The sequence below is a fragment of the Papaver somniferum genome, chromosome 2 (genome assembly GCF_003573695.1).
Source record: "Papaver somniferum cultivar HN1 chromosome 2, ASM357369v1, whole genome shotgun sequence".
NCBI lineage: Eukaryota > Viridiplantae > Streptophyta > Magnoliopsida > Ranunculales > Papaveraceae > Papaver > Papaver somniferum.
In genome coordinates this window covers 60,280,305-60,304,443 of record NC_039359.1, presented here as the reverse complement: position 1 = coordinate 60,304,443, position 24,139 = coordinate 60,280,305, and the positions used below count along the sequence as shown (strand labels likewise).

The following is a 24,139-nucleotide window of genomic DNA, read 5'->3' as shown; positions in this document are numbered from 1 at the left end:
TACCTATATAAATAGCCTAGTAGAGAACCTAGAAAAACACACCAAAAATTCTTCTTTCTCTCTTAGGGTTTATATGTTTTCTCCCAAACGATAATATATAAATCTCTTATTTTTCCTGAGGATTCAACCTCGTTAAATCCTCGTCTCTTTTCTTTTCTACTTTGTGTTCTTTGCAATATTTGGAGTACCATTGTGTAGATGTGCAAATCGCTTCCGCATGGTTTTAGCTAGAGCTGTCAATTTATAACCCGGCTTGTTTCAACCCGGCCCGGCTTGTTTCAACCCGGCCCGGCTTGGCTTGTTGTCTAAACGGGCCGGGTTAGGGTTGGCATATACAACCCTACTAGAAAACAAGTCGGGTTAGGGCCAACCCGCGGGTTACCCGTCAACCCGTCAAAATTAATAAATATATCCCTCAATCCCACCAACTCTTTAAAATCCATGATTTGCAAACATATATTAGAATTAGTTAATTTTAAACCAATAAAAAAAGCTAATTTTGGATCTACCCAAACAAATATAACAATTTTTAGATTTTAAATAATCAATCAATAAATTAAATTACAACTTAGATTCACCAATCACATATTTATTCGGAATGTCTTAAATTGATAAAAGGACTAGCATAATTTAAACAGTGAGTTAGTCTTACTCACATTAATTTAAACTTATAAAATGATAAAAAAAAAGTAAAATGCTTAGTTGATGTTAGGGTTCTCTGCCTAAGAAAACTAAAGCGCCGTAACCGGCTATATCGTTGATTAAGTGGCAATAAAAACGTCCACTTTACAACTTAGTGGCGGGGCTTCTAGTTAAACACCAAATTGACCTAGGTTCGACCTTTACTAAATGAATAATCCTAAACAATTCTAAATTTTAAATTTAATTTTTAAATTGATAACATTAACAAACCAACCCGCCAACCCGTCAGGATTGACCCGTCTAGGGATAGGATTGGGGTTTTGAGCTTGTTCGTGAATAGTACTAGGGCTAGGATTGACCCTAACCCTAATACAGGTTGGCAAGCTAGGGTCGGGTTGACCCTAGCCTGCCCGTTTGACAGCTCTAGTTTTAGCGCAACATTATTTATATAGTTCAAACTTCCTATTCTAACATTAATTATGGCAAATTTTCAACTTTCACTAAATTCAAATTCATACAATCAAGGAAGAAAAAAGTGGCAAGTGTCAAACTCTATCAACCAATTATATCTTTATCAAAACTAATCAATCCTGATCCATTAATAATAATAAAAAAATGAAGGAATAATAAATATTCTCTTTAGATACTAAGAATTTAGAATGCTTTAAATTTCTTTTTAATGAAAATAGTCAAATTAAAATCAGCTTTGATACATACACTTGGAAGTGTACACCGAGAGGAGATCCAACGGCAGAAATATCATTCTCTCTGCATTGGGATAGGAATGGGCAGAAATAGACCCCACCCCTCCACTCACACGGTACATACACTTGGAAGTGTATCTATCATTTTTGAATTAAAATGTCACAGTATCGTAAAATTTCAAAGTTACCTTTATGGGCAAATACTAAAAAGATCCTGAACGTCAAAAACAAGATTATTGACCGTCTCCTCCAAAATTCGGACAACAAAGATTTGAAGTAAGAGGCTTCGGCCGCTGAAATGCTTATGCTGGTTTGAAAGACCCTACAAGGAAAGTAGGTTATGAAGGCTGGGAAGTTGATCATAAAACGGGACGTTAAAGGCATTCTCGGTCCAACTGGTTGAAATTCTATAGGGCCTGTAATCTGTAGAATGAAGAATCGTTTTCGTGGGAACCTCAACAGAGGTGTTGCTTTATCAGCTTAATTAATTAGTTGGTACGACTATATCCCCCGATAGATCGGACAACTTAATTGTGAAAGCACACTTCTTCCAATTGTTCAAAAACCTTGACACCGAAGGTGAATATTTTTGTGAGGCATTGCTTGTTTCTACCAGATACTTGCGACAATTGCTTGCACTGTTTTACCTTAGATGTTCTCTGATGTTCTAATGTTGCAATAAATAAAAAATTAAGTGATTACCGGATGAGTTGATAAATAATTATAGATAAAAATACATAACATCTAATTATTATTTAATAAATTTAGTCCATGCACAAAGCATGGGGACGATGTGTCCTTTATTTAGAATCGTATACAAATACTGTTTACATAAGGAACAACCACATTTAGCTATTTTGTTTAGTTTCCAAACTTGGACTTTATACTAGCAATGACCTTCTCGTCAGCTTGAAAGTTCTTAGCCAAAAGATCATTAGGAAGTGCTGGGTCTGAACCAAAGAGGTTAATAGGAAGGAATGCAGTTCCAGGCAGCTGACTATTGAAAATAGCTAGCACGACAGCCTTCTTCCGTCCAACGTTCTGTACAAAGTGCACAAGACCTTTGGGAATAATAGACATCTCTCCCGCTTTCAAAACCTTTGAGTACAAAACATTAGAAGTACTTATGAACCCGAAATAGACTTCTCCCTTTATGACATAATTAGCTTCAGTTGCTCGAGGGTGTGTGTGAATTGGAATAATTCCTCCAGGTGCCAGGTCGACTCGGCTTATCATGAGCCCAAGGGTGTTTATCCCGGGGAAGTTGTTAACATCACCCGATCTCGCTCCAAGCTCTAAGCGGTTGTTTGTGCTTGCTTCATTCATCAAGCCACTATAGTAGAAATCATTTGCGGTAACTTCAGACACCGGCTTGCAAGGGAACCCATTCACAATAATTGTGGAGTTCAAGACGGCAACACAAAAGTCTTGTAGCGCATCGGGATCAGCAAAGCATGACAAAGTAAACACAGTTAAACACAGAGGAAGCATGATGATGTAGTTTTTAATGCCAACTGCAAGATGAAACTTAGCTTATATAAAGACAACTCTCTTTATCGATGTTTAGAAAATTTCTCAAAACTAAACACAAGCTCTAATCTTGCTCATATGATCAACCACAATTTTGGTGATCATATATATATAGAACTATGAATTCCTTTTCCTAGTCCTATTACCTTATTACATGTCTTTCCTTTTCTTAGAACTAGATGACTTCTAATTCCCTTAGGATTACATCAATTTCCTAATCTTGTCCTAACCAGCTTGTTAGTGACTTCTATGTTGAAGTTAATCAAACATTCTCCCCCTTAAGCTTCAACTGTGCTTGTGAGAAATCTTGTACTCCTATTAATTTCCTCATTTCTTCAAACTTGATCCGAGCTAATGCCTTTGTCAATATATCTGCCTTCTGCTCAGTTCCAGGTATGTGTTCTACGTTAATGACCTCCTTCTCGATGCATTCTCGTATGAAATGATACCTTTTGTGAATATGTTTCGTCTTCCCATGAAACACTAGATTTTTAGTGAGTGCAATTGCAGACTTATTATCAATCTTGATGAGAACTTTTTCAGGTTCTCTTCCTTTGATTTTACCCAACAGTTCTTGAAGCCATATTGATTGTTTAGCTGCTTCTGTTGCAGCCATAAACTCAGCTTCACAGGATGAGAGGGCTACAGTGTCTTGCTTCTGTGAACACCATGTAATAGGTGCTTCACCTATATAAAATATATGACAAGTTGTACCTTTTCCATCATCTTGGTAAATATTATGACTGCTATCACTATACCCAACAATTCCTTTTGATCCTCCTCGACCATACTTCAATCCATAGCTGATTGTTCCTCTTAGATATCTCAATAACGGCTTTCTACTCCCACAGAGAAAGCCAAATCTGGTCTTGTGTGTAATAAGTATCTTAGGCATCCAACATTTCTTCTATAACTCGTTGAATCAATCTCTGCTTCTTCTTGTTCCTTTGAAACTTTAAGTCCAAACTCCATTGGTATCTTAGTTGGATTACAAGTTTCAAGTCCTGCTTCTTTCAGAATTCTCCTTGCATAAGCTTCTTGTTTAATCTGAATCCCATCTGGCTTATCAACTAGAAACCAAGTCTTGTTTCTGCTGATTGAAATAATTTCTTCTCTACATGCTTGTGTCCATTTAGTCGAGACCTTTGCTTCCTGAAAATTCCTTGGTTCATCATTAACAGAAAGTAGCATAATCTCACATTCTTCTGCAGCTTGAAGAACATAATCCTCCAGATACAGTGGCTTTTGTATCTGTCTTGTTGATTTTCGCAGTGGAATGGGTTGAGTTATTTCATCGATCTCCTCCTCTTCTTCTTCTTCTTCTACTTCTTCGTTATTCTCAGTGTTTTCATTATTCTCTTCTTCTTCTTGATTAACATCATTGGTTCCATTGTTATTGATGATTATGGGTCCTTCGCCTTCATCAATTACTTGACCCCATCTCATGTGAAATATTCCTAGATCCCTACTTGGTCCATCATTAGTTTCTTTCCAGTTCCAGTTTGCTTTTTCATCGAATACCACATCTCGACTCACTATTACTCTTTTCGTTGTTGGTTTGAATAATCTGCAAGCTTTGGATCCAGGATCAATTCCTAGATGCACAAGAGTCTGAGATCGATCATCCAGTTTCTTAAGAGTTGCAGAATCAACTTTTGCGTATGCTTTGCAACCAAACACTCTTAAATGATCTATGTTTGGTTTTCTCTTTCGCAAACTTTCATATGGAGTCATGTCTTTCAGAGCTTTCGTAGGTATCATGTTTATTAGGTATGTGGAGTGTCGTACAGCTTCTCCCCATAGATAATTAGGTACCTGCATAGCTTTTAATGTACTTCTCGTCATCTCCATTAGAGTTTGGTTTCTTTTCTCTACCACTCCATTCTGCTGTGGTGTATATGGTGTTGTGAGTTGCCTTTTGATTCCATTTAACTCACAATATTTGTTGAACTCTACTGATGTGAATTCTCCTCCCCTGTCTGTTCTAAGTATCTTTACCTCCTTATTGAACTCTTTTTCAATCATAGTCTTAAGTACTTTGAATCTGTCGAATGCTTCACGCTTTTCTTTCATCAAGATGGACCACATGTATCTAGAGAAATCATCTATGATAACAAATATGTATTTGTTATTTGCAAGGGTTTGTGGTGTAATAGGACCACATAAATCAGCATGAAGAAGCTCTAATGGCTTTGAGGCTCTGAATGTTGTTGCTTTTGGAAAACCTTGACGCGTTTGTTTCCCAACTAAACATGATTCACAGATCCTTGATTCATCATTTATCTTTGGTAGCCCTCGAACCATCTTGTTCTGAGACATAGTTTTTAAGGTTCTGAAAATTATGTGTCATAACCTTGCGTGCCACTTCCATGTAATATCTTCCAGTCTCATATTCAGACACAATGACCTTCCAATCATGAGACTTATCTTATAGAGTCTATTCTGTGAGCGTGAGACTCTAACTAAAAGTCTTCCACTTGGGTCATGAACTGTTAGATAATCTTGTCGCATTCTAACATCACATCCAACTTCTGTATCTTGTCCTAAACTTAGAATGTTGCTTTGTAAGTTTGGGATGAAGTAGATGTTTGTGACAAGCTTCTGTTCTCCGGTCTTGCTCTGAAATAGAATTGATCCTTTCCCTTCAATTTCTACAGAAGATCCATCCCAAAACTTCACTTGTCCTTTGATTTTCTCATTGAGTTCAGAAAAGTAGTGTCTCTTACCAGTCATGTGATTGCTGGCTCCATTATCTAAATACCAGATTCCTTCTTCTCCATCCTTTGATTCGTAGTTCTTTGGTATTAGTTTCTCTTCGTTTAAGAATACAACTTCGTGCATGAAAAGAGTTGTATCTTCTTCCCTTGTTTCATTCTTGTTTGCTTCTTCCATCTTTTGTATTCTTTTAGGGCATACAGAGGAGAAGTGTCCTGGTTTATCACATCTGTAACAAATAATGTTTGATCTATCCTTCTTTTCTTTCCCTTGGTTTTGATCATTCTGACTTGTTGTTCTATCTTGTGAGTTAAACCTTCCTCCCCTTCCTCGGCCTCTGTTTACTCTACCACCTCTTCCACGACCTCTTCCTCTTGTCGCAGAGTTTTTTTGGTAAGAGTTTGTGTACAAGAGTTTTCCTTGAGTTTCTCCATTGTTTTCTTCATCAAGGATTCTCTCTTCATATGCTTTCAATCTTCCAATTATATCTCCATAGCTAGTCTTCTTTAAATCTAAGACTTGTTCGAGAGAATCTATGATATGAATATACTTGGATCTTGGTAAACTATTGAGAAACTTCTTTACCAGTTTATCTTCATCAATGGATTGTCCAAGTGACGCAGCTTTTGAGGCTATATCTGATAGCTTTCCTGCAAAGCTATCAATAGTATCAGTGTCTTTCATCTCCACTCTTTCAAATTCAGACATTAAGGTTTCCAGACGGGCTTCTTTAACTCGATCAGCTCCGAGATTACGTGCCTTTATTGCATCCCAAATTTTCTTTGAAGTTTCCTGTTCACCAACTTGTAGAACAATACATTCTGGTATTGCTTGAAAGAGTAATCCAATGGCAACATTGTTTTTGTCTGGGTCCAATGTACCAGGATCAATTGTTTCCCAAACTTTGTATATTTTCATCAGTACTTTCATTCTCATGGCCCATACTATGTAGTTTGTGGCGTTGAGGATTGGAACTTTTATTGATGGTGACGTGAACTGTTTTGCACCCACAATGGTGGTTTCGCTTTCCATGGCTCAGAAACAAGCTCTGACACCAATTAATGGCAACTGCAAGATAAAAATTAGCTTATATAAAGACAACTCTCTTTATTGATGTTTAGAAAATCTCTCAAAACTAAACACAAGCTCTAATCTTGCTCATATGATCAATCACAACTTTGGTGATCATATATATATAGAAATATGAATTCCTTTTCCTAGTCTTATTACCTTATTACATGTCTTTCCTTTTCTTAGAACTAGATGACTTCTAATTCCCTTAGGATTATATCAATTTCCTAATCTTGTTGGTGTGAAAATGGGGTTGCACACAAAACTTGCAAGTATACAAGGCCAAGTTTTAGTATAAGAGATAAGAAAGGGATCAGTCCACAGGGAGTGGGAGCATACAAGAAATTTTCCTAAGCTAGCAATGGAGACAAGGCACTGTGGCAGTGAGCAAGGCAAAGTAATATGGCAATTGCAAAGAACCAAAACAGTTAACAAAGCAAAGATGACAAAACAGCATGGAACCAAGGCTGTGAGCCAAGGGCAGGGGTGAGTTTGTGCACTGATTTCAATGCACAACAGGCTTCAAAATACAAGAAATAAACAGCAAGATAGCTAAGAAATTTAGCTGAGCAGGGAGCAAAATAAGACTGAAATTGTAAGTGACTGAAATAAGGTATTGTGGTCTAAGCTAAGGCTTAGAGTCCACCTTTGTGTCCTAGCCAAACAATGTGATCCTAGGTTGAGTTGAATATCCTATGCATACATCTAGAATGGGAGGAAAACTAATTTGCTCACTAGTTTGCCCCTAGCATTGACTGTCTTTTGACAGAACAATCAATCACAGGCACTATGAGCATTAGTCTCTTCCCATTGCTCAAGCAAAACAGACATCAAGATAACTATCCTAGCAATTCACCATTTGACAATGCACTAGGCTTCATCTGAGCCTCAGCCTAATGCAGTTTAGCTCATGCTAAACATGTAACTAGCAATAACATTCATTGAGTATGATAATTCAAGCAACATTCAACGTTCGAGATAATTGAAAACAACATGCACACATTCACTGTTAACTGCATAAGAAGAACTGAAATTGGAATTGCATCAAAATAAATTTGTTTCAATTCTCTACTGGCTAGTCCAGAGATATATATTGATACCCTCCCCCACACATCCCCTATTTATACATATAAGAAAAATCCCCAAAAATCAGTGAAGTTAGGGTGTACCCAAAAATCCAAAATTCACTCACCTAACACACTGATAACAACCCAATCAACCAACCCATGCTTCAATTAGACGTACAATTGATTTCCCCCCAAAAGTTCCCAAATCAGAAAAATTAGGGTTTTAGAAATTAAAATTAGAAATTTACCTCATCTCTGACTCCAATCAAACTTCGACCCATGCTTAGAATTAGCCTTCTCTTGCTTCCCATACCGTCAATTTGCCTCTAGATCGACCTAATTTACCTATTTCACACTTTAGGGTTTCGGTTGAAAATGTGTGAAATAAGTAAAGTAGAGGGACTAGGGAGAGGGGAACAATGATGGGTTATCATTGTTTGACGCTGTGGTGATTATGGTGGTGATGGCGGAGCAGTTGGGAGAGCAGGTGGAGGAGAAGGTGGTGGTATGGCGTGTGTAGAGGAATGGAGAAGATGGAGTCGATGGTTTTGGGAAGAAAGGTGCGTTTGGTTGGGTATAGGGTGTTCGATACTTGGGTGTTAGGCGGGTTCAGCGAGGTTTGATGATCTGCGACATGGAGCGATGGATGGGAAGATGGTAGGTGGATCCAACGGCGATACGGAGGTAAGCGTGGAGAGACCGTCGGATGAAGGGATGTAGCAAAATGGACGACCCAAGATGGAGATGGGCGTTGCGATGTAAAGCGGGGGCTTCGGAGTTTGATGTGCGATGATGGAGCGACCGTAGGATGCTGAAATGCTTCGATCTGACGGCTGAAATCCGAGACAGGCTTGGATATAGAAAATGGGTTTGGGTAAGGGTTTTGGGCCTTGGGTATGCCAAGCCCATATCTTCTTTAAGAACAATTCTTTCTTCTTGAGCCCATTCCTAGCTTTTTGGACGTGCGCTCCATTCTTTGCGGCTTCCTTGCGTAACTCCTCCCGACTTTTCATTACTTTTCTTCTCTTTTCGCTCCGCAATTCATCCAAACTTTATTTACAACCTAAAAATGCAAAATTAATTAATAAAAATATTTATTCTTGAAAACAAAGAAAATACAGAATATGGGATAAAATGTAGAATTAATGCACAAAAGATGAGTTAAATGCCAAGAAAAATATATAGAAATATGCACTTTTTAGCACTCATCAAATACCCCCAAACCTGAATTTTACTTGTCCTCAAGTAAAACAAAACTAAGGAAATCCTAACTATACCACTGTCGCTGGTCTCTCGAACGCATTTAGCGTATGCACTAAGCCTTTTAAACCACTAAGTGTCCCTAGTGGACGAGTGAAGTCTCGTGAAGGTTTGCTTAGAACGTACCTACAAAGTTCTAGGGCAAAATATAAGCTCAGATTCCATCAAATGTGACATGTGCAAGTCAGTTTAAGCTCACAGCAAAATGGAGATGTCAATCTAGCTATCAAAGGCACAATCCTAGCACTGATAACAAAAAAAAACATGTGATAAGAGTGTAAAGTGTATCTACACATGTTTAAAGAAAGATCTGAAATTATGACTACTAATCACCAAGAGATAGTTTCTCAGGCTAAGAACCAAGGTCGAAATCTAGCTAGCTGTCCGGACTTTACGAGAATTGTGAATGAGTTGGAGGTATTTCACAATTACTCGCGTTGTACATCAATGGCATACACCCTCCTTGCTTATTACAATGAAACAACAAAATGACTATTTACATGACTCTTATTTACATTGACTACTCTCTTTTATTTTTGGAACAAGAGAGGATGGAATTGAAAAATACTTTATTTTATTTATTTATTTTTTTCTGAATATATACATCGTTGTTTTTTTTTTTTTTTTTTTTTTTTTTTTTTTTTTTTTTTTTTTTTTTTTTTTTTTTTTTTTTTTTTTTTTTTTGAATAAGGAAACACTTTTGATACATATACAAAAGGAAACAAAAGATTACATGACACTTTGCAAGAGGTAGCCCTTTTTGATGCACCCAGTTAAATTCGATGGTTGTCTTTCTTAATGTAACCTCCTCCTTCTATCCCAACCAACCAAAGAACAAGCTAGTCAAGTTTCGTTCAGTATTCTAAAGTGATTGGCACTCGTAACTTCCTATCAAACACCTTGAAGATCGAGGCTATACATGTATTGGTAGATCGTGCGCGTGCAAGTTTCTTATCACTATGTAAATTGTGCTAGAATCAGGGTGCCTAAATATCTAGACTAAGAATCCTTATGTTTACATACATGCACAAGAGTCAACATTTCAAGGTAAATGAGCTCCATTTTTATGTTTTTATCATTTTTCTAATTTTTTTGGAATTTTTCAATTTTTTCAAAAAGATGGAGTTTTGTTTTCAATTATGGCATATTATCAAAGTATCTACTCTATACCCCCAAACTTAAACTAAACATTGTCCTCAATGTTTAAAAATATGGAAAGAATTAAAATGCAACATATGGAAAGGGACATGCTGAGTAGAGTAAAAGGAGAGAGAATACCCGATTTCGGCGAAAGCTCGATTAAAACTCCGTTATTCAAGGCAAAAATCCATCATATTAGGAGTCACAATGGATGAGCACAAATATATACAAAAGGAAATTTAACTAACACATTATCTACAAGAAAATTTGGTTTTTAATGGGATTGGACTTTTTGGGAAAAATTTGGTTTTGTTGGGAGAAAATTTGGTTTTTGGGAAAAATTTTGGTTTTTAGGGAAGAAAAACTTATTAGGGAAAGAGTGGACCAGTTTAGTCCACATAGACTGGGTCCTCCAGGTTGGTTGTTTCAATGTCGGGTGGAAATGGCTCAAGGAATGGCTTTAATCTCTGCCCGTTGACTTTGAAAACGTTCTTGTTGGAGACATCCTCCAGCTCTACAGCTCCATGAGGAAAAACTGTGCGTACTAGGTACGGACCCTTCCATCTGGAACGCAGTTTTCCTGGAAAAAGATGTAATCGGGAGTCATACAGCAAGACTTTCTGACCAGGAGTGAAGGATTTGCGCAGAATACGCTTATCATGAAACATCTTCATCTTTGCTTGTATAACTTGGCACTATCATAAGCCTCATTTCTCAATTCTTCCAACTCGTTGAGTTGAAGTTTCCTTTGAATTCCAGCTTCGTCCAGAGAGAAGTTCAGCTCTTTGATTGCCCAGTAGGCACGATGTTCTAATTCCACAGGTAGATGGCACGGCTTTCCATACACTAGACGATAGGGGGACATGCCAATTGGTGTCTTATAAGCTGTTCTATAGGCCCACAAAGCATCATTCAATCTTAATGACCAATCTTTCCTGACGGGTTACCGTCTTCTCCAGAATGTGCTTAATTTCCCTATTAGAACTTCCACTTGTCCACTGTCTGAGGGTGGTACGGAGTAGCAACCTTGTGAGTTATGCCATACTTGCGTACTAAAGACTCAAAGTACTTGTTACGAAAATGTGAACCGCCGTCACTGATGATAGCTCTAGGGGTACCAAAACGTGAAAATATGTTTCCTTTAGAAATGAAAGTACCACCTTGTGGTCATTTGTTCTGGTTGCTATGGCTTCTACCCACTTAGAAACGTAATCAACTGCGACTAGGATGTACAATCTGTCAGAATGGGAAATGGACCCATGAAGTCGATCCCCCAAACATCAAAAATCTCCACAATCAAAATGGGGTTCAATGGCATCATGTTTCTCCTCGAAATGCTTCCTAGCTTTTGACAGCGTTCACAAGCAACACAATAATCATGGCAATCCTTGAACAATGATGGCCAATAGAATCCACACTGCAAGATCTTTGCAGCGGTTTTCTTGGCACTGAAATGGCCTCCACATGCTTGGTCATGACAGAAAGATATCACATCTTTCTGTTCAGTGTTGGGGACACATCTCCTAATGATTTGGTCTGGGCAGTACTTAAACAAATATGGGTCATCCCAAAGGAAATGTTTAACTTCAGCCAGGAATTTAGCGGTCTTGTCTCGACCAACGTGAGGGCATCCTACCTGTAGCGAGGTAGTTAACAATCAGCAAACCAAGGAAGGTCTGAGATAGACATCAGCTCATCTGGGAATGATTCTCTAATCAGCTCAATCATAGACTCTAAAGTTAATCTAGACAAATGATCAGCAACCACATTCTCACAACCTTTCTTATCACGGATTTCGAGATCGAATTCCTGTAATAAGAGTATCCATCGAATAAGGCGAGCTTTAGCATCCTTCTTGGAAAGAAGATACTTCAAAGCCGCATGGTCTGTGTATATGATGATCTTAGACCCTATGATAAGATCTAAACTTGTCTAATGCGAAAACGACAAGCAATTCCTTCTCGGTAGTTGTAATTGAGTTGGGCATCATTAAGGGTTTTGCTAGCATAGTATATCACATATGGTAGTCTATCAACTCGCTGTCCTAAAACAGCACCAACAGCATAATCAGAGGCATCACACATAAGTTCGAACGGAAGTTCCAATCGGGTGGTCGGACTATAGGAGCGGTGGTGAGAAGGGTTTTTAATTCCTCCCATGCCTTCACACAAGCATCATCGAAATTGAAGGCAACATCTTTGGAGAGAGACTGCACAGAGGTCTGGAGATTTTGCTGAAATCTTTGATGAATCGCCGGTAAAAACCAGCATGACCTAGAAATGATCTGATTCCTTCACAGAGCGGGTTTGGTAGATGTTGAATGAGGTCAACTTTAGCTTTATCCTTCAATTCCTTTTTCTGAGATGATGTGTCCTAGAACTATTCCTGAATTCACCATAAAATGGCATTTTCCCAATTTAGAACAAGGTTCTTTTCTTTACATCTGGATATCACAGGGCAAGATGCTTCAAACATTTCAAACGAGAACCAAAAACAGAGAAATCATCCATAAAGATCTCGAGAAAACTATCTATCATGTCAGAAAAAATGCTCATCATGCAACGCTGAAAAGTAGCAGGTGCATTACACAACCCGAAGGGCATACGTCTATAAGCAAACGTCCCAAATGGACACGTGAATGTAGTTTTTTCCTGATCTTCTGGCAATGTGAATTTGGTTATAACCGGAAAAGCCATCTAGAAAACAGTAGTGACTGTGTCCAGACACACGTTCTAGCATTTGGTCAATGAAAGGGAGCGGGAAGTGATCCTTCCTTGTTACTGTGTTCAACTTCCTGTAGTCGATGCATACTCGCCATCCTGTGGTTGTACGAGTAGGGACTAATTCATTCTTGTCGTTCTGAACTACAGTAATGCCTGACTTCTTAGGCACAACTTGAATGGGACTAACCCATTTGCTATCGGTATTGGGTATATGATACCCGCATCAAGTAGTTTCAGGATCTCTCCTTTGACTACATCTCTCATGTTAGGATTAAGTCTCCTTTGCATTTCCCTCGATGGTTTGGCATTCTCTTCAAGGTTAATGTGGTGCATGCAAATGGTGGGACTAATTCCTTTGAGATCTGAGATGGTCCATCCTAAGGCCTCTTTGTGTTCCTTAAGTACTTCTAAAAGCTTACTTTCCTGTTCCGTGTCTAAACATGATGAAATAATGACAGGTAAAGTATCAGAAGAACCTAGGAATGCGTACTTCAACGTACTAGGCAATGTTTTCAATTCAAGCTTGGGTGGCTCAACAATGGATGGAATAGCTTGGAATCAGAGAGTAAGGGTGGTTCCACTTCATATTTCCTTTCAGTGACGTCCATTTGAGGTACAGATTCGAGCAGAGATAGGACGTCACTACAGTATGCATCATCATAGGAATCTGAGTTAAAGTTCTCCATACATGCTTGAAAGGGGTCGACGGATAGAATGTTAGTCAACGAATCTTGCATTAATCCTTCAATCATATTAACTTCATGCACATCATCATCATCAAGATTCACAGGTTGTTGACTAATATCGAACACATTCAATTCTACCGTCATGTTGCCAAAAGACAGTTTCAACACTCCATTACGACAATTAATGATCGCGTTGGACGTAGCCAAGAAAGGACGTCCTAAGATGACAGGAATGTGACAGTCTGGGTTTTGTACAGGTTGAGTGTCTAAGACAATGAAGTCTACGGGAAAATAGAATTTGTCAACCTTGATCAAAACGTCTTCGACCACTCCACGAGGAATCTTGACAGATCGGTCTGCCAGTTGTAGAGTGATAGATGTTGGTTCAACTCCCCAAGACCTAACTGCTCATAAACAGAATATGGCAGTAGGTTAACACTTGCACCTAGGTCTAATAACGCTTTATTGACCGTGTGTTCTCCTATAGTGCAAGAAATTGTTGGACATCCTGGATCCCTAAACTTGGGTGGAGTTTTGTTCAGAATGATGGAACTCACCTGCTCAGCTAAGAAAGCACGTTTTGCACATTGAGCTTGCGCTTTTGAGTACACAAGTCTTTGAGGAATTTGGCATAAGCAGGGATTTGCTTGATTGCTTCAAGAAAAGGAATGTTGATGTTGACTCTCTTGAACAGATCTAACATCTCATTGTAATGGGTACTTTTCTGTTGATAGATCAATCTTTGAGGAAATGGGGCAACAGGAGAATGAGTTGGCAAAGGGACATTCACAGCAGTAGAATTGTCAGGCTTTCCAACTTGCTCAGATTCTTTGGTTTTCTGGGGTTGTGGAGACAGCGTGGAATTTGTATCAGATTCATTAGGTTCGCCCACGTTGTTCTCGATGACTTTACCACTTCGGAGGGTGGTAATGGCATGGACTTGATCGGGAGGTTTCAGTGCAGGATGTTGCCTGTTTGAAATATCCTCTTTGGATTTTGTTGGGGTTGGCTCGGAAGTTTACCCTTTTCTCTCTCACATATCACAGATTGACCATCTTTTGATCAGATTTTTCTGACTTTGCACAACTCTGGAACATTTCCTCTAGGGTGGATAATCTCTTGTCGGTATTGTGTTGAGGATATGATTGTTGTTGAGAGTTTGATTGTTGTTGAGGGTTTCTCGGGTGTTGATAACCTTGATTGTTCTGATATCCCTGATTGTTTTGATAGCTCTGATTGGGTTGAGATGGTCCTCCCTGAGTGGGTCCTTTTGACCATGAAAAGTTAGGGTGGTTTCTCCATCCTGGATTGTAGGTCTGTGAATAGGGTTATGTCTGTTTTTGAAACATGGCATGTGCCTGTTCAAGCCTAGATTCCTGGACTGCAAGCAAATCGGGACAATTTTGGAATTGATGGTTGGGATCGTTACAAGCGGCACAACAGACGAAGCGACATGTTCTCGGAGAGTAGTGGTGGAAGGTTTTGAATTTTTATGTAGTTCTAACTCTTCTAATCTCCTAACTATTGATGCCATGTTTGCTCTTCCCTCGAAATCCGCTTCAATCCTAAAAGCCTTTGCTTCGGATGTAGTCTTTCTGGGTTCACGGATGGATTCCCACTGTTGCGTCTTTTCAGCTACTTCAATCAAGAAGTCCCAAGACGCATCAGCAGTTTTGTCTACGAATAGACCATTACACATCGACTCAACCGTTGTTCGGGTGGACACATCTAGACCTTCATACAAAATTTGCACAAGTCTCCATTTTTCAAAACCATGATGGGGACATTGGAGCAATAATTCATTGAATCTCTCCAGTATCTAGCTAAGGTCTCACCTCTAATTGCACAAAGCTATTCAGACTTTGACGAATTGTCGCAGTCTTGTGGTTCGGGAAAAACTTTTTGAAAAACTCCTTTATGAGGTCATCCCATGTCATGATGGATTGAGGCTGTAAAGCATAAGCCAGGCCTTTGCCTTATCTTTCAGGGAGAAAGGAAAAGCCTTAACTTTAGGGTTTCGTCGGACATTTGAGTGAAACGCAGAGTTCCACAAATTTCCTCGAATTCTCTCACGTGGTGGTACGGGTTTTCATTCTCAACACCTCTAAAAATAGGAAGCATCTGTATTGTGCTTGATTTCAGCTCATAATGGCCATTAGCCTCGGGTAGCACAATACAAGAAGGTTGACTGGCTCTAGTTGGGTACATATAATCCTTGAGGGTACGGGGTTCTCCCATTGTTTCTGGTTGATCTGGACTGTCTCCCTCAGAACTTAGAATTTCGATAGGTTCGTCTGGGTTAATTCTAACAAGTCTGTTTGTTTGGTCTCTGTAGGTCACAATCATGTCCTAGTAGGTACCTTAACTAACATGTTGGTCAGACAGAGCAATCGGAAACAATTTGGCCCACAAGGGTTACGATTTGGTTTTGAATGGGTTTGGTTTTAATAAGGGATTTGGTTTTGTTTTTGGTTTAAAATTGGGCTTTGGAAAATTTTTGAACTAAACCTAGCATAAATTAGCACAACCATAAAAGAAAATAAAAACAATAATAATTAAGACAAGCCCATAAAAGAAAAGAAAAAAAAAGAAAAATAAAGAAAAAAAACAAAAAATAATTACAGTCCCAAATAAAAAAAAAAGAAAAAGAAAAAAAAATAAAAATTATTACAATCCCAAATAAATAATTAAATTAATTATTACAAGCCCGAATTTGAATTTAAATGAGGCCCAAGTGGGTTAACTCATGGGTTAGGCTTACTTGTTTTTGGAGGGAAGCCCAAAAATAGGCTTTTGTCCCCTTTTAGTTGCACAGCCCAGTTGGGCTTTAGGATCGTCCTAAGTAGCTCACGCAGCAAGCCCAGCAACAGCAGTTGGGTTTAGCAGCCCAGCAGAAGCAACAGCAACGAAGCCCACCTCAGTTGGACGAGCCCAGCAACTTGTTGAGATGCAGCAGCCCAGGAGCAACAGCAGCACAGCCCAGAGGCAGAGATGCACTAGCTTTGGGCTTGGTCTGGCAGCAGCAGCAGCTTCCTTGGCCAGGTTCAACAGCAGCAGAAACTCACGAGTCCCAGCTGCAGCAACATCAACAGACAAGGTTTCAGCAGCAGCAGCAACTCAGTGGCACCTGCAAGTAAACAAGAGTGCAATGATCTCAGAAAAATCTGCAATGATCTTGTGCAAAGATTGCAAAAGCAGTGTGCAATGATTGCAAAAGCAGAAGCTGCAATGATCTTGACAGAGATGCAATGGTAGATGAAAGACAGCAAAGGAAATCAGCAGATGGCAGCACCACTCCCCGGCAGCGGCGCCAAAAACTTGGTAGTAAAATGGAAAACACACAAAACTTGCAAGTATACAAGGCCAAGTTTTAGTATAAGAGATAAGAAAGGGATCAGTCCACAGGGAGTGGGAGCATACAAGAAATTTTCCTAAGCTAGCAATGGAGACAAGGCACTGTGGCAGTGAGCAAGGCAAAGTAATATGGCAATTGCAAAGAACCAAAACAGTTAACAAAGCAAAGATGACAAAACAACATGGAACCAAGGCTGTGAGCCAAGGGCAGGGGTGAGTTTGTGCACTGATTTCAATGCACAACAGGCTTCAAAATACAAGAAATAAACAGCAAAATAGCTAAGAAATTTAGCTGAGCAGGGAGCAAAATAAGACTGAAATTGTAAGTGACTGAAATAAGGTATTGTGGTCTAAGCTAAGGCTTAGAGTCCACCTTTGTGTCCTAGCCAAACAATGTGATCCTAGGTTGAGTTGAATATCCTATGCATACATCTAGAATGGGAGGAAAACTAATTTGCTCACTAGTTTGCCCCTAGCATTGACTGTCTTTTGACAGAACAATCAATCACAGGCACTATGAGCATTAGTCTCTTCCCATTGCTCAAGCAAAACAGACATCAAGATAACTATCCTAGCAATTCACCATTGATAATGCACTAGGCTTCATCTGAGCCTCAGCCTAATGCAGTTTAGCTCATGCTAAACATGTAACTAGCAATAACATTCATTGAGTATGATAATTCAAGCAACATTCAACGTTCGAGATAATTGAAAACAACATGCACACATTCACTGTTAACTGCATAAGAAGAACTGAAATTGGAATTGCATCAAAATAAATTTGTTTCAATTCTCTACTGGCTAGTCCAGAGATATATATTGATACCCTCCCCCACACATCCCCTATTTATACATAAGAAAAATCCCCAAAAATCAGTGAAGTTAGGGTGTACCCAAAAATCCAAAATTCACTCACCTAACACACTGATAACAACCCAATCAACCAACCCATGCTTCAATTAGACGTACAATTGATTTCCCCCCAAAAGTTCCCAAATCAGAAAAATTAGGGTTTTAGAAATTAAAATTAGAAATTTACCTCATCTCTGACTCCAATCAAACTTCGACCCATGCTTAGAATTAGTCTTCTCTTGCTTCCCATACCGTCAATTTGCCTCTAGATCGACCTAATTTACCTATTTCACACTTTAGGGTTTCGGTTGAAAATGTGTGAAATAAGTAAAGTAGAGGGACTAGGGAGAGGGGAACAATGATGGGTTGTCATTGTTTGACGCTGTGGTGATTATGGTGGTGATGGCGGAGCAGTTGGGAGAGCAGGTGGAGGAGCAGGTGGTGGTATGGCGTGTGTAGAGGAATGGAGAAGATGGAGTCGATGGTTTTGGGAAGAAAGGTGCGTTTGGTTGGGTATAGGGTGTTCGATACTTGGGTGTTAGGCGGGTTCAGCGAGGTTTGATGATCTGCGACATGGAGCGATGGATGGGAAGATGGTAGGTGGATCCAACGGCGATACGGAGGTAAGCGTGGAGCGACCGTCGGATGAAGGGATGTAGCAAAACGGACGACCCAAGATGGAGATGGGCGTTGCGATGTAAAGCGGGGGCTTCGGAGTTTGATGTGCGATGATGGAGCGACCGTAGGATGCTGAAATGCTTCGATCTGACGGCTGAAATCCGAGACAGGCTTGGATATAGAAAATGGGTTTGGGTAAGGGTTTTGGGCCTTGGGTATGCCAAGCCCATATCTTCTTTAAGAACAATTCTTTCTTCTTGAGCCCATTCCTAGCTTTTTGGCCGTGCGCTCCATTCTTTGCGGCTTCCTTGCGTAACTACTCCCGACTTTTCATTACTTTTCTTCTCTTTTCGCTCCGCAATTCATCCAAACTTTATTTACAACCTAAAAATGCAAAATTAATTAATAAAAATATTTATTCTTGAAAACAAAGAAAATACAGAATATGGGATAAAATGTAGAATTAATGCACAAAAGATGAGTTAAATGCCAAGAAAAATATATAGAAATATGCACTTTTTAGCACTCATCACTTGTCCTAACCAGCTTGTTAGGATTATATCAATTCCCTTATGTTGAAGTTAATCCAACAGTTTTAATACTAAACCTAGTAGCCATGGCTTTCTTTCTTTCTCTGAGATTTGGTGTGTGCTAGATCGAAATGTTGTTGAGTTTGCTATAAAAATTATGTTGCTTGTGGCACTATTTATATATGTTAACCTTTTACTTTTCAAAACATGTAGCGAAAATGCAATTGACAATAACCAAATTAAGCTCCAGCTGCGGGTGCTGGGGCAATGACATAGAAACTACACTAAACGTACTTAAGTCAAAATGATGACTATTCTTTTCTAGACTGCCATAAGTTCAATCGCATATCAGGAAATCTGAGGAAATAATTAAAGGCTGAAAGTGACGTTGATTGAATTTTTTTCCATGAAAAGACGTACGTAAGTGGAGTAGGTAGCAGTAGGTTGTTAATATTCATGCATGGCTGCAAATCTAACAACATGATCAAATAAGAACCAGAACTATGAGTACAAATCGTCAATGCAAGCCCAAAATTTAGCTAACAACAATCGACAAAAAGGAACGAGCAGGTATGACAAAGGCTTTTTTTTCCTTTTGCGCCTTATGAGTATCTTAGAAGAGAGCAAACGCAAAACCCAATCACATTTTTCAATCGAAAAACAAGAGATTGAGTGGATAACTCATATCATAGTGCATGTGTTATACCTTTGGTTGTTTGATTCCCAAAATAAGACCATATTCAGAGAGATTTTAACCTAACACCTTCATACAAGGATATACAACCATGCATTCGATAACTATATGAACTATGTCCAATGGATGACTAGTTAACTATGCACCTATCACGTGATTTAGTGAATGATTTAGCTGAATCTAATCTGAATAATTCATTGTAAATTATGCACACGATTATGGGCGTGTATACAGTCAGCTTTAACTAACTAAAATATTGTATTAAAAAGAGAATAATAATGATACAATATTTGTTGTTTTAGAAGAATTCATAATGTCGGGCGGTCTATAATCGTAAAATCTACAGACGGTGGTGGTCTTGGAATTCGGAAATCTAAATACATGAACTCGGGGCTTCTTAAAAAGTGGTGGTGGAGATTTGGAACGAAAAAGAATGCTTTTTGGAGAAAGATAATTGTGAAAAAATTTGGAGAATCATCCATCGGTTGGGAAACTCTTCAACCAAAAGGGCCAAAGGGATGTAGTTTGTGGCACAATATTTATAAGGAGCTCGAGAATTTTAACAAACATGTAAAATTTAAGATCGGTGCGGGAAATTAAATTAGATTTTGGGAAGATTTTTGGATTGGAGATGTTTTCTTAAGAAATAGTTTTCCATTGGCATTTGAAACTTCAAGAACAAAAGGGAAGGTGATAGCTAGTTTATATGAGATTTCGAGTAGCGGAATCAAGTGGAAGTTCATGTCTCGAAGTAGATATTTTCAAGCCATAATGAGGGAGATTGCGTCCATAGACTCATTACTAGAAGTGGTGAATATTCCACAAAAAGAGAAACTTGGAAAGTATAATTCGAGATATTAAGATTCAAGCGCATTTTTGGTCGGAGGCAAACACTAGAATATTGAGTTTGACGGCTAACATGATAATAGCTTTATGGGACTCGTATTTCTATCGGTCGCCTTGTGGTGGTTGTGAGGCGTTTAGTGTTTGTTTGTTGTTTCTTTTTCTCAGTTGACTTTTTGCTCTTTTCTTTGAGTGATCGATTCCAAACTCGGTCTCCTTTTTTTGTGTCGGTTGTATTTATTGGATTGAGGTACCCCTTCAGTACCTCTTTTTCAATGAATCCTTTCCTCTTGACCAATCAAAAAAATAAAAATAAAAATAAATAAGAGTACTTGACTTTTCATGATCTATTAATCGTTGCCAGATTCATTATCTCAAGCTTGAGTTTTCCTCTTTATGCACATCTTATCTTAAACTGACATATAATGTCAATTGGTTAGACATCGATTTTATCTTCAACTTTAGGAATTCGTATGCGCATGAAAATGTGGAAGTTCACCAGCATTCTTCATTCTTTGGACATACGTGACTTTGTAACTTATTTCGAAAAGTCAAAATTATTTTGATAACTAAATTTCAGAATTATCTTTTTTGAGAAAAAAAACATTTGGCTTAATAGTTCCAAACTTTTAATAACGACTATGCATTTAGAGCCTTTGTTTTGTGGTTACGGTGCAAACTCGAGTCTGCTCATGTCTCCAAGATACTTCCACCAGAACTGCCTCCAACCTAGCGATGCGGTTGCCTCCATGAAGTTGTCCGATCACAGTAACCACCGCAACAGGAAAGACCAGTTGAGTTAATGGAAAGCCCTACAACTGATAACCCCAAGCCAGAAAAAGCTACTATCCCTAAATAGCATGCTGCACCAGCACTCAATCTCTAATAGTCCATTTCAACCGCTGCCATATTTCGATGAGTAATCGCGATTTTCCCAAGCACCTGGTCCAAATTCACCACAAGATGCAGAGTAATCACCAGTTTCACCTCGGTGACACCCAAGATAAAAGAATACCATTAATGTAATTCGACAGCCAGGGGCCTTGCTGGGCATAGGCGAGCTAAGCCGACTTCTTAGGGCCCCAAAATCTTGGGGCCCAATATGTGATTTTTGCATACACGTTTGCTTTCATATTCAAAATTACATGAGTTTCTACTTGGAAGGTACTTCCAATGCAATTGAAAATATCTTTTTTTTATATACTCCTTCGGTTTTTAGGAAAATAGTTATTTTTCCAATTTGCACAATTTTTAAGGCAAGTATGTGAGAGAGTAACTTTTTAAATTTATTTCCAAAACCACCTCAACAAAAACCCTCAAAAAACCATTTAATTACCACAATTATCACTATTATCATTAGTATAAGGAAGAATAGTTTTGGATGTTCAACCTATTATAAGTGAAAGTATCTCATTTGTAGATACAAAGTTAAGGAAAAATAATTGTTTTCCTGAAACGGAGGGAGTAATATCTAGATTCCAGATTCAAGTCTTACCACACTCAGACCATATCCCACTCCTTTTAGATATCACAGATCCCTCTTGGGGACCTAGTACTTTTAGTTTTGAAATCATGTGGTTCATGGAGAATGGATTCTTATAGTTACTAAAAGATTGGTGGCTTTCCTTTTATTTTGCAGGTACTCCTAGCACTGAGCTCTGGTTGAAGTTATAAGCACTTAAAGGAAACCTAAAAATCTGGAACAAAGAGGTTTTTTGCCATAGTGACTCAAAATTGAAGAATATTCTCTCTGAAATTCAAACTCTTGATGGACTGGCTGAAGATAATATCCTAACTGAAGAAGAGCGGAAAGTGCATCTTCAACACAAAGTAGGTTTTGAAAGGATTTCTAAAATGCAGGAGACTGCTTGGAAAATTAAGTCAAATACGAAGTGGTTGCATGAGGTGAAATACTTATTTCTTCAACAGTAATGCTTCTGCCAGATGTAAATACGTTAGAATTAGTCAACTCTACATTGGAGATGATTTGGTGTCTGACAGAACCAGGTTGCAAGAACAAATTGTAGGTTATTACAGAATTTTGTTTGCTGAGGAAGAGGTCATTCGACCATATTTATAGGGGATTGACTTTGAGTCCATTTCTTCTACATAAGCCAATATCCTAGATGTTGATCATGATTTTACTGATAGAATCAATTGGAGGTATATGTAATTCGTTCTTGTAAAAATGGGATTTAGTAGGGAATGGTGCAATGATAGACACATTTTTGTGTCTAATTTGATCTCAATATTATATATTGTTGGAACTCGATTTTGTATTTATTATGGTATTTTATGTGTTTGTAGGTATTTTTGGGCAATAAACATCTTTGGAAAAATCGGCTCGAAAACTTGACAAGGGCACTTAGAGGACTCCTGCTATTCGGACCCCTATTTTGGATAAGGGGCACCTAGTTGTTAAGGGACACATACTTACTATAGGCATCCCAGAACAAGCTAAGAACACCCAATACAGCTTCTAAGGGGACTCCATATACGGATAAGGGTTGTCCTTCTTCTTCCCAAATTTAAACAGATTTTTAGCGGGAATTGGCCACTGGCCAGAGATTAGGTTCGTATTTTGGAGGAGATTAAAGGAGACTAAAAGGCTGCAATTTATTGGGATTACTTGATTTAACCTAACAGGCCTGATGATGGGTTTGGATTCCAATCAGTTGGAATCTCCGTTGGAAGGAAACAGGGTATGTTACTCTCGGGTTTATTCCCGTAAAATTTTGTTTGGATTTGTGAGGAGTTTAACTCAGACTCAAGCACAGAAATGGATTGGTATGGGCATGTTCTATCTAAACAGGGTAGATATAAGTCACATAACCGATAAAGGAGGATTTATCATAGAGTTTTGACGAAACATGGGAGCATATTCTCGGAAGAAGATTTTCACGGGATTTTTGTGGATTGCGTGTGGCCTGAGGTTGCTTGCTCCAGTTGGGATGCGCAGACACGTGTATTAACATGTTGGGAGCATGTTCCTATCAATTCAAAGCGAGTAAGTGACAAAAAGGGAATTATTCCCGTAGCTTGCATGAAAAATGAAAGAAAATATTTTGGAATTATTACGGGGGATTTGAAGATGTTGTGGAGTATAAAAAGGTATTACGGGGTCACAGAATAGGCGTGGAGAGTTAGGGGTAGTTTAGAGCAACAAAAATCGCTGCAGAGCGATTTTGTAGTAGTAGCAGAGAAGAGGAAAAAGAAGAGTTGCATAGAACATATTAGATGTCGTTCTCAAGAACCCTAAGCTGAAGAACATATAGCTGCAGAAAACAGTCGCAGTCAGTGTCTTATATTTAAACTGTTATATAAAATTCCATTAGTTACATTTATCTTCAGCTAGTAAAACCTCATGTAACAGTGTCTTCTGTAACGTGTACCAAGCATTGAAGATTCGTTGTATTATTATTTTTCTTCAATAAAACACCTTTTTGAGCCATGAATCAAAATTTTGAGTGTGTTTTAAGCATGAGAAGCTAAACCCCAACCCCAGGGTGATGGAGGAAGCCGAATGTCATACGTGGGCAATTTTAATTAATTCTTTTTATGACTTTTGCACTAATTAAAATTGAATTATGATTTTGATTAATTAGTTGTCATTTCATTTGATGAGTCGTGCTTGCTTAGATGTTTTGATGTCCCATGCTTAGGATTTACAACTAATATTTTGAGAATTTGTCTTGGAAAAAATAAGAGTC

General features: G+C 38.6%; 1 protein-coding gene across 1 annotated transcript; it reads right to left on the bottom strand.

Moving 5' to 3' along the window:
* Positions 1 to 2,053: 2,053 nt before the first annotated feature.
* Positions 2,054 to 2,837, bottom strand: LOC113351164 (germin-like protein subfamily T member 2). Its single transcript, XM_026595201.1, has one exon. It carries the CDS (start codon positions 2,835 to 2,837, stop codon positions 2,208 to 2,210), a length of 630 nt encoding a protein of 209 aa, XP_026450986.1. The 3' UTR covers positions 2,054 to 2,207.
* Positions 2,838 to 24,139: the final 21,302 nt, after the last annotated feature.

Coding starts and splice junctions, on each gene's coding strand:
- LOC113351164 (XM_026595201.1), bottom strand. CDS start 2,837: ATGCTTCCTCTGTGTTTAACTGTGTTTACTTTGTCATGCTTTGCTGAT.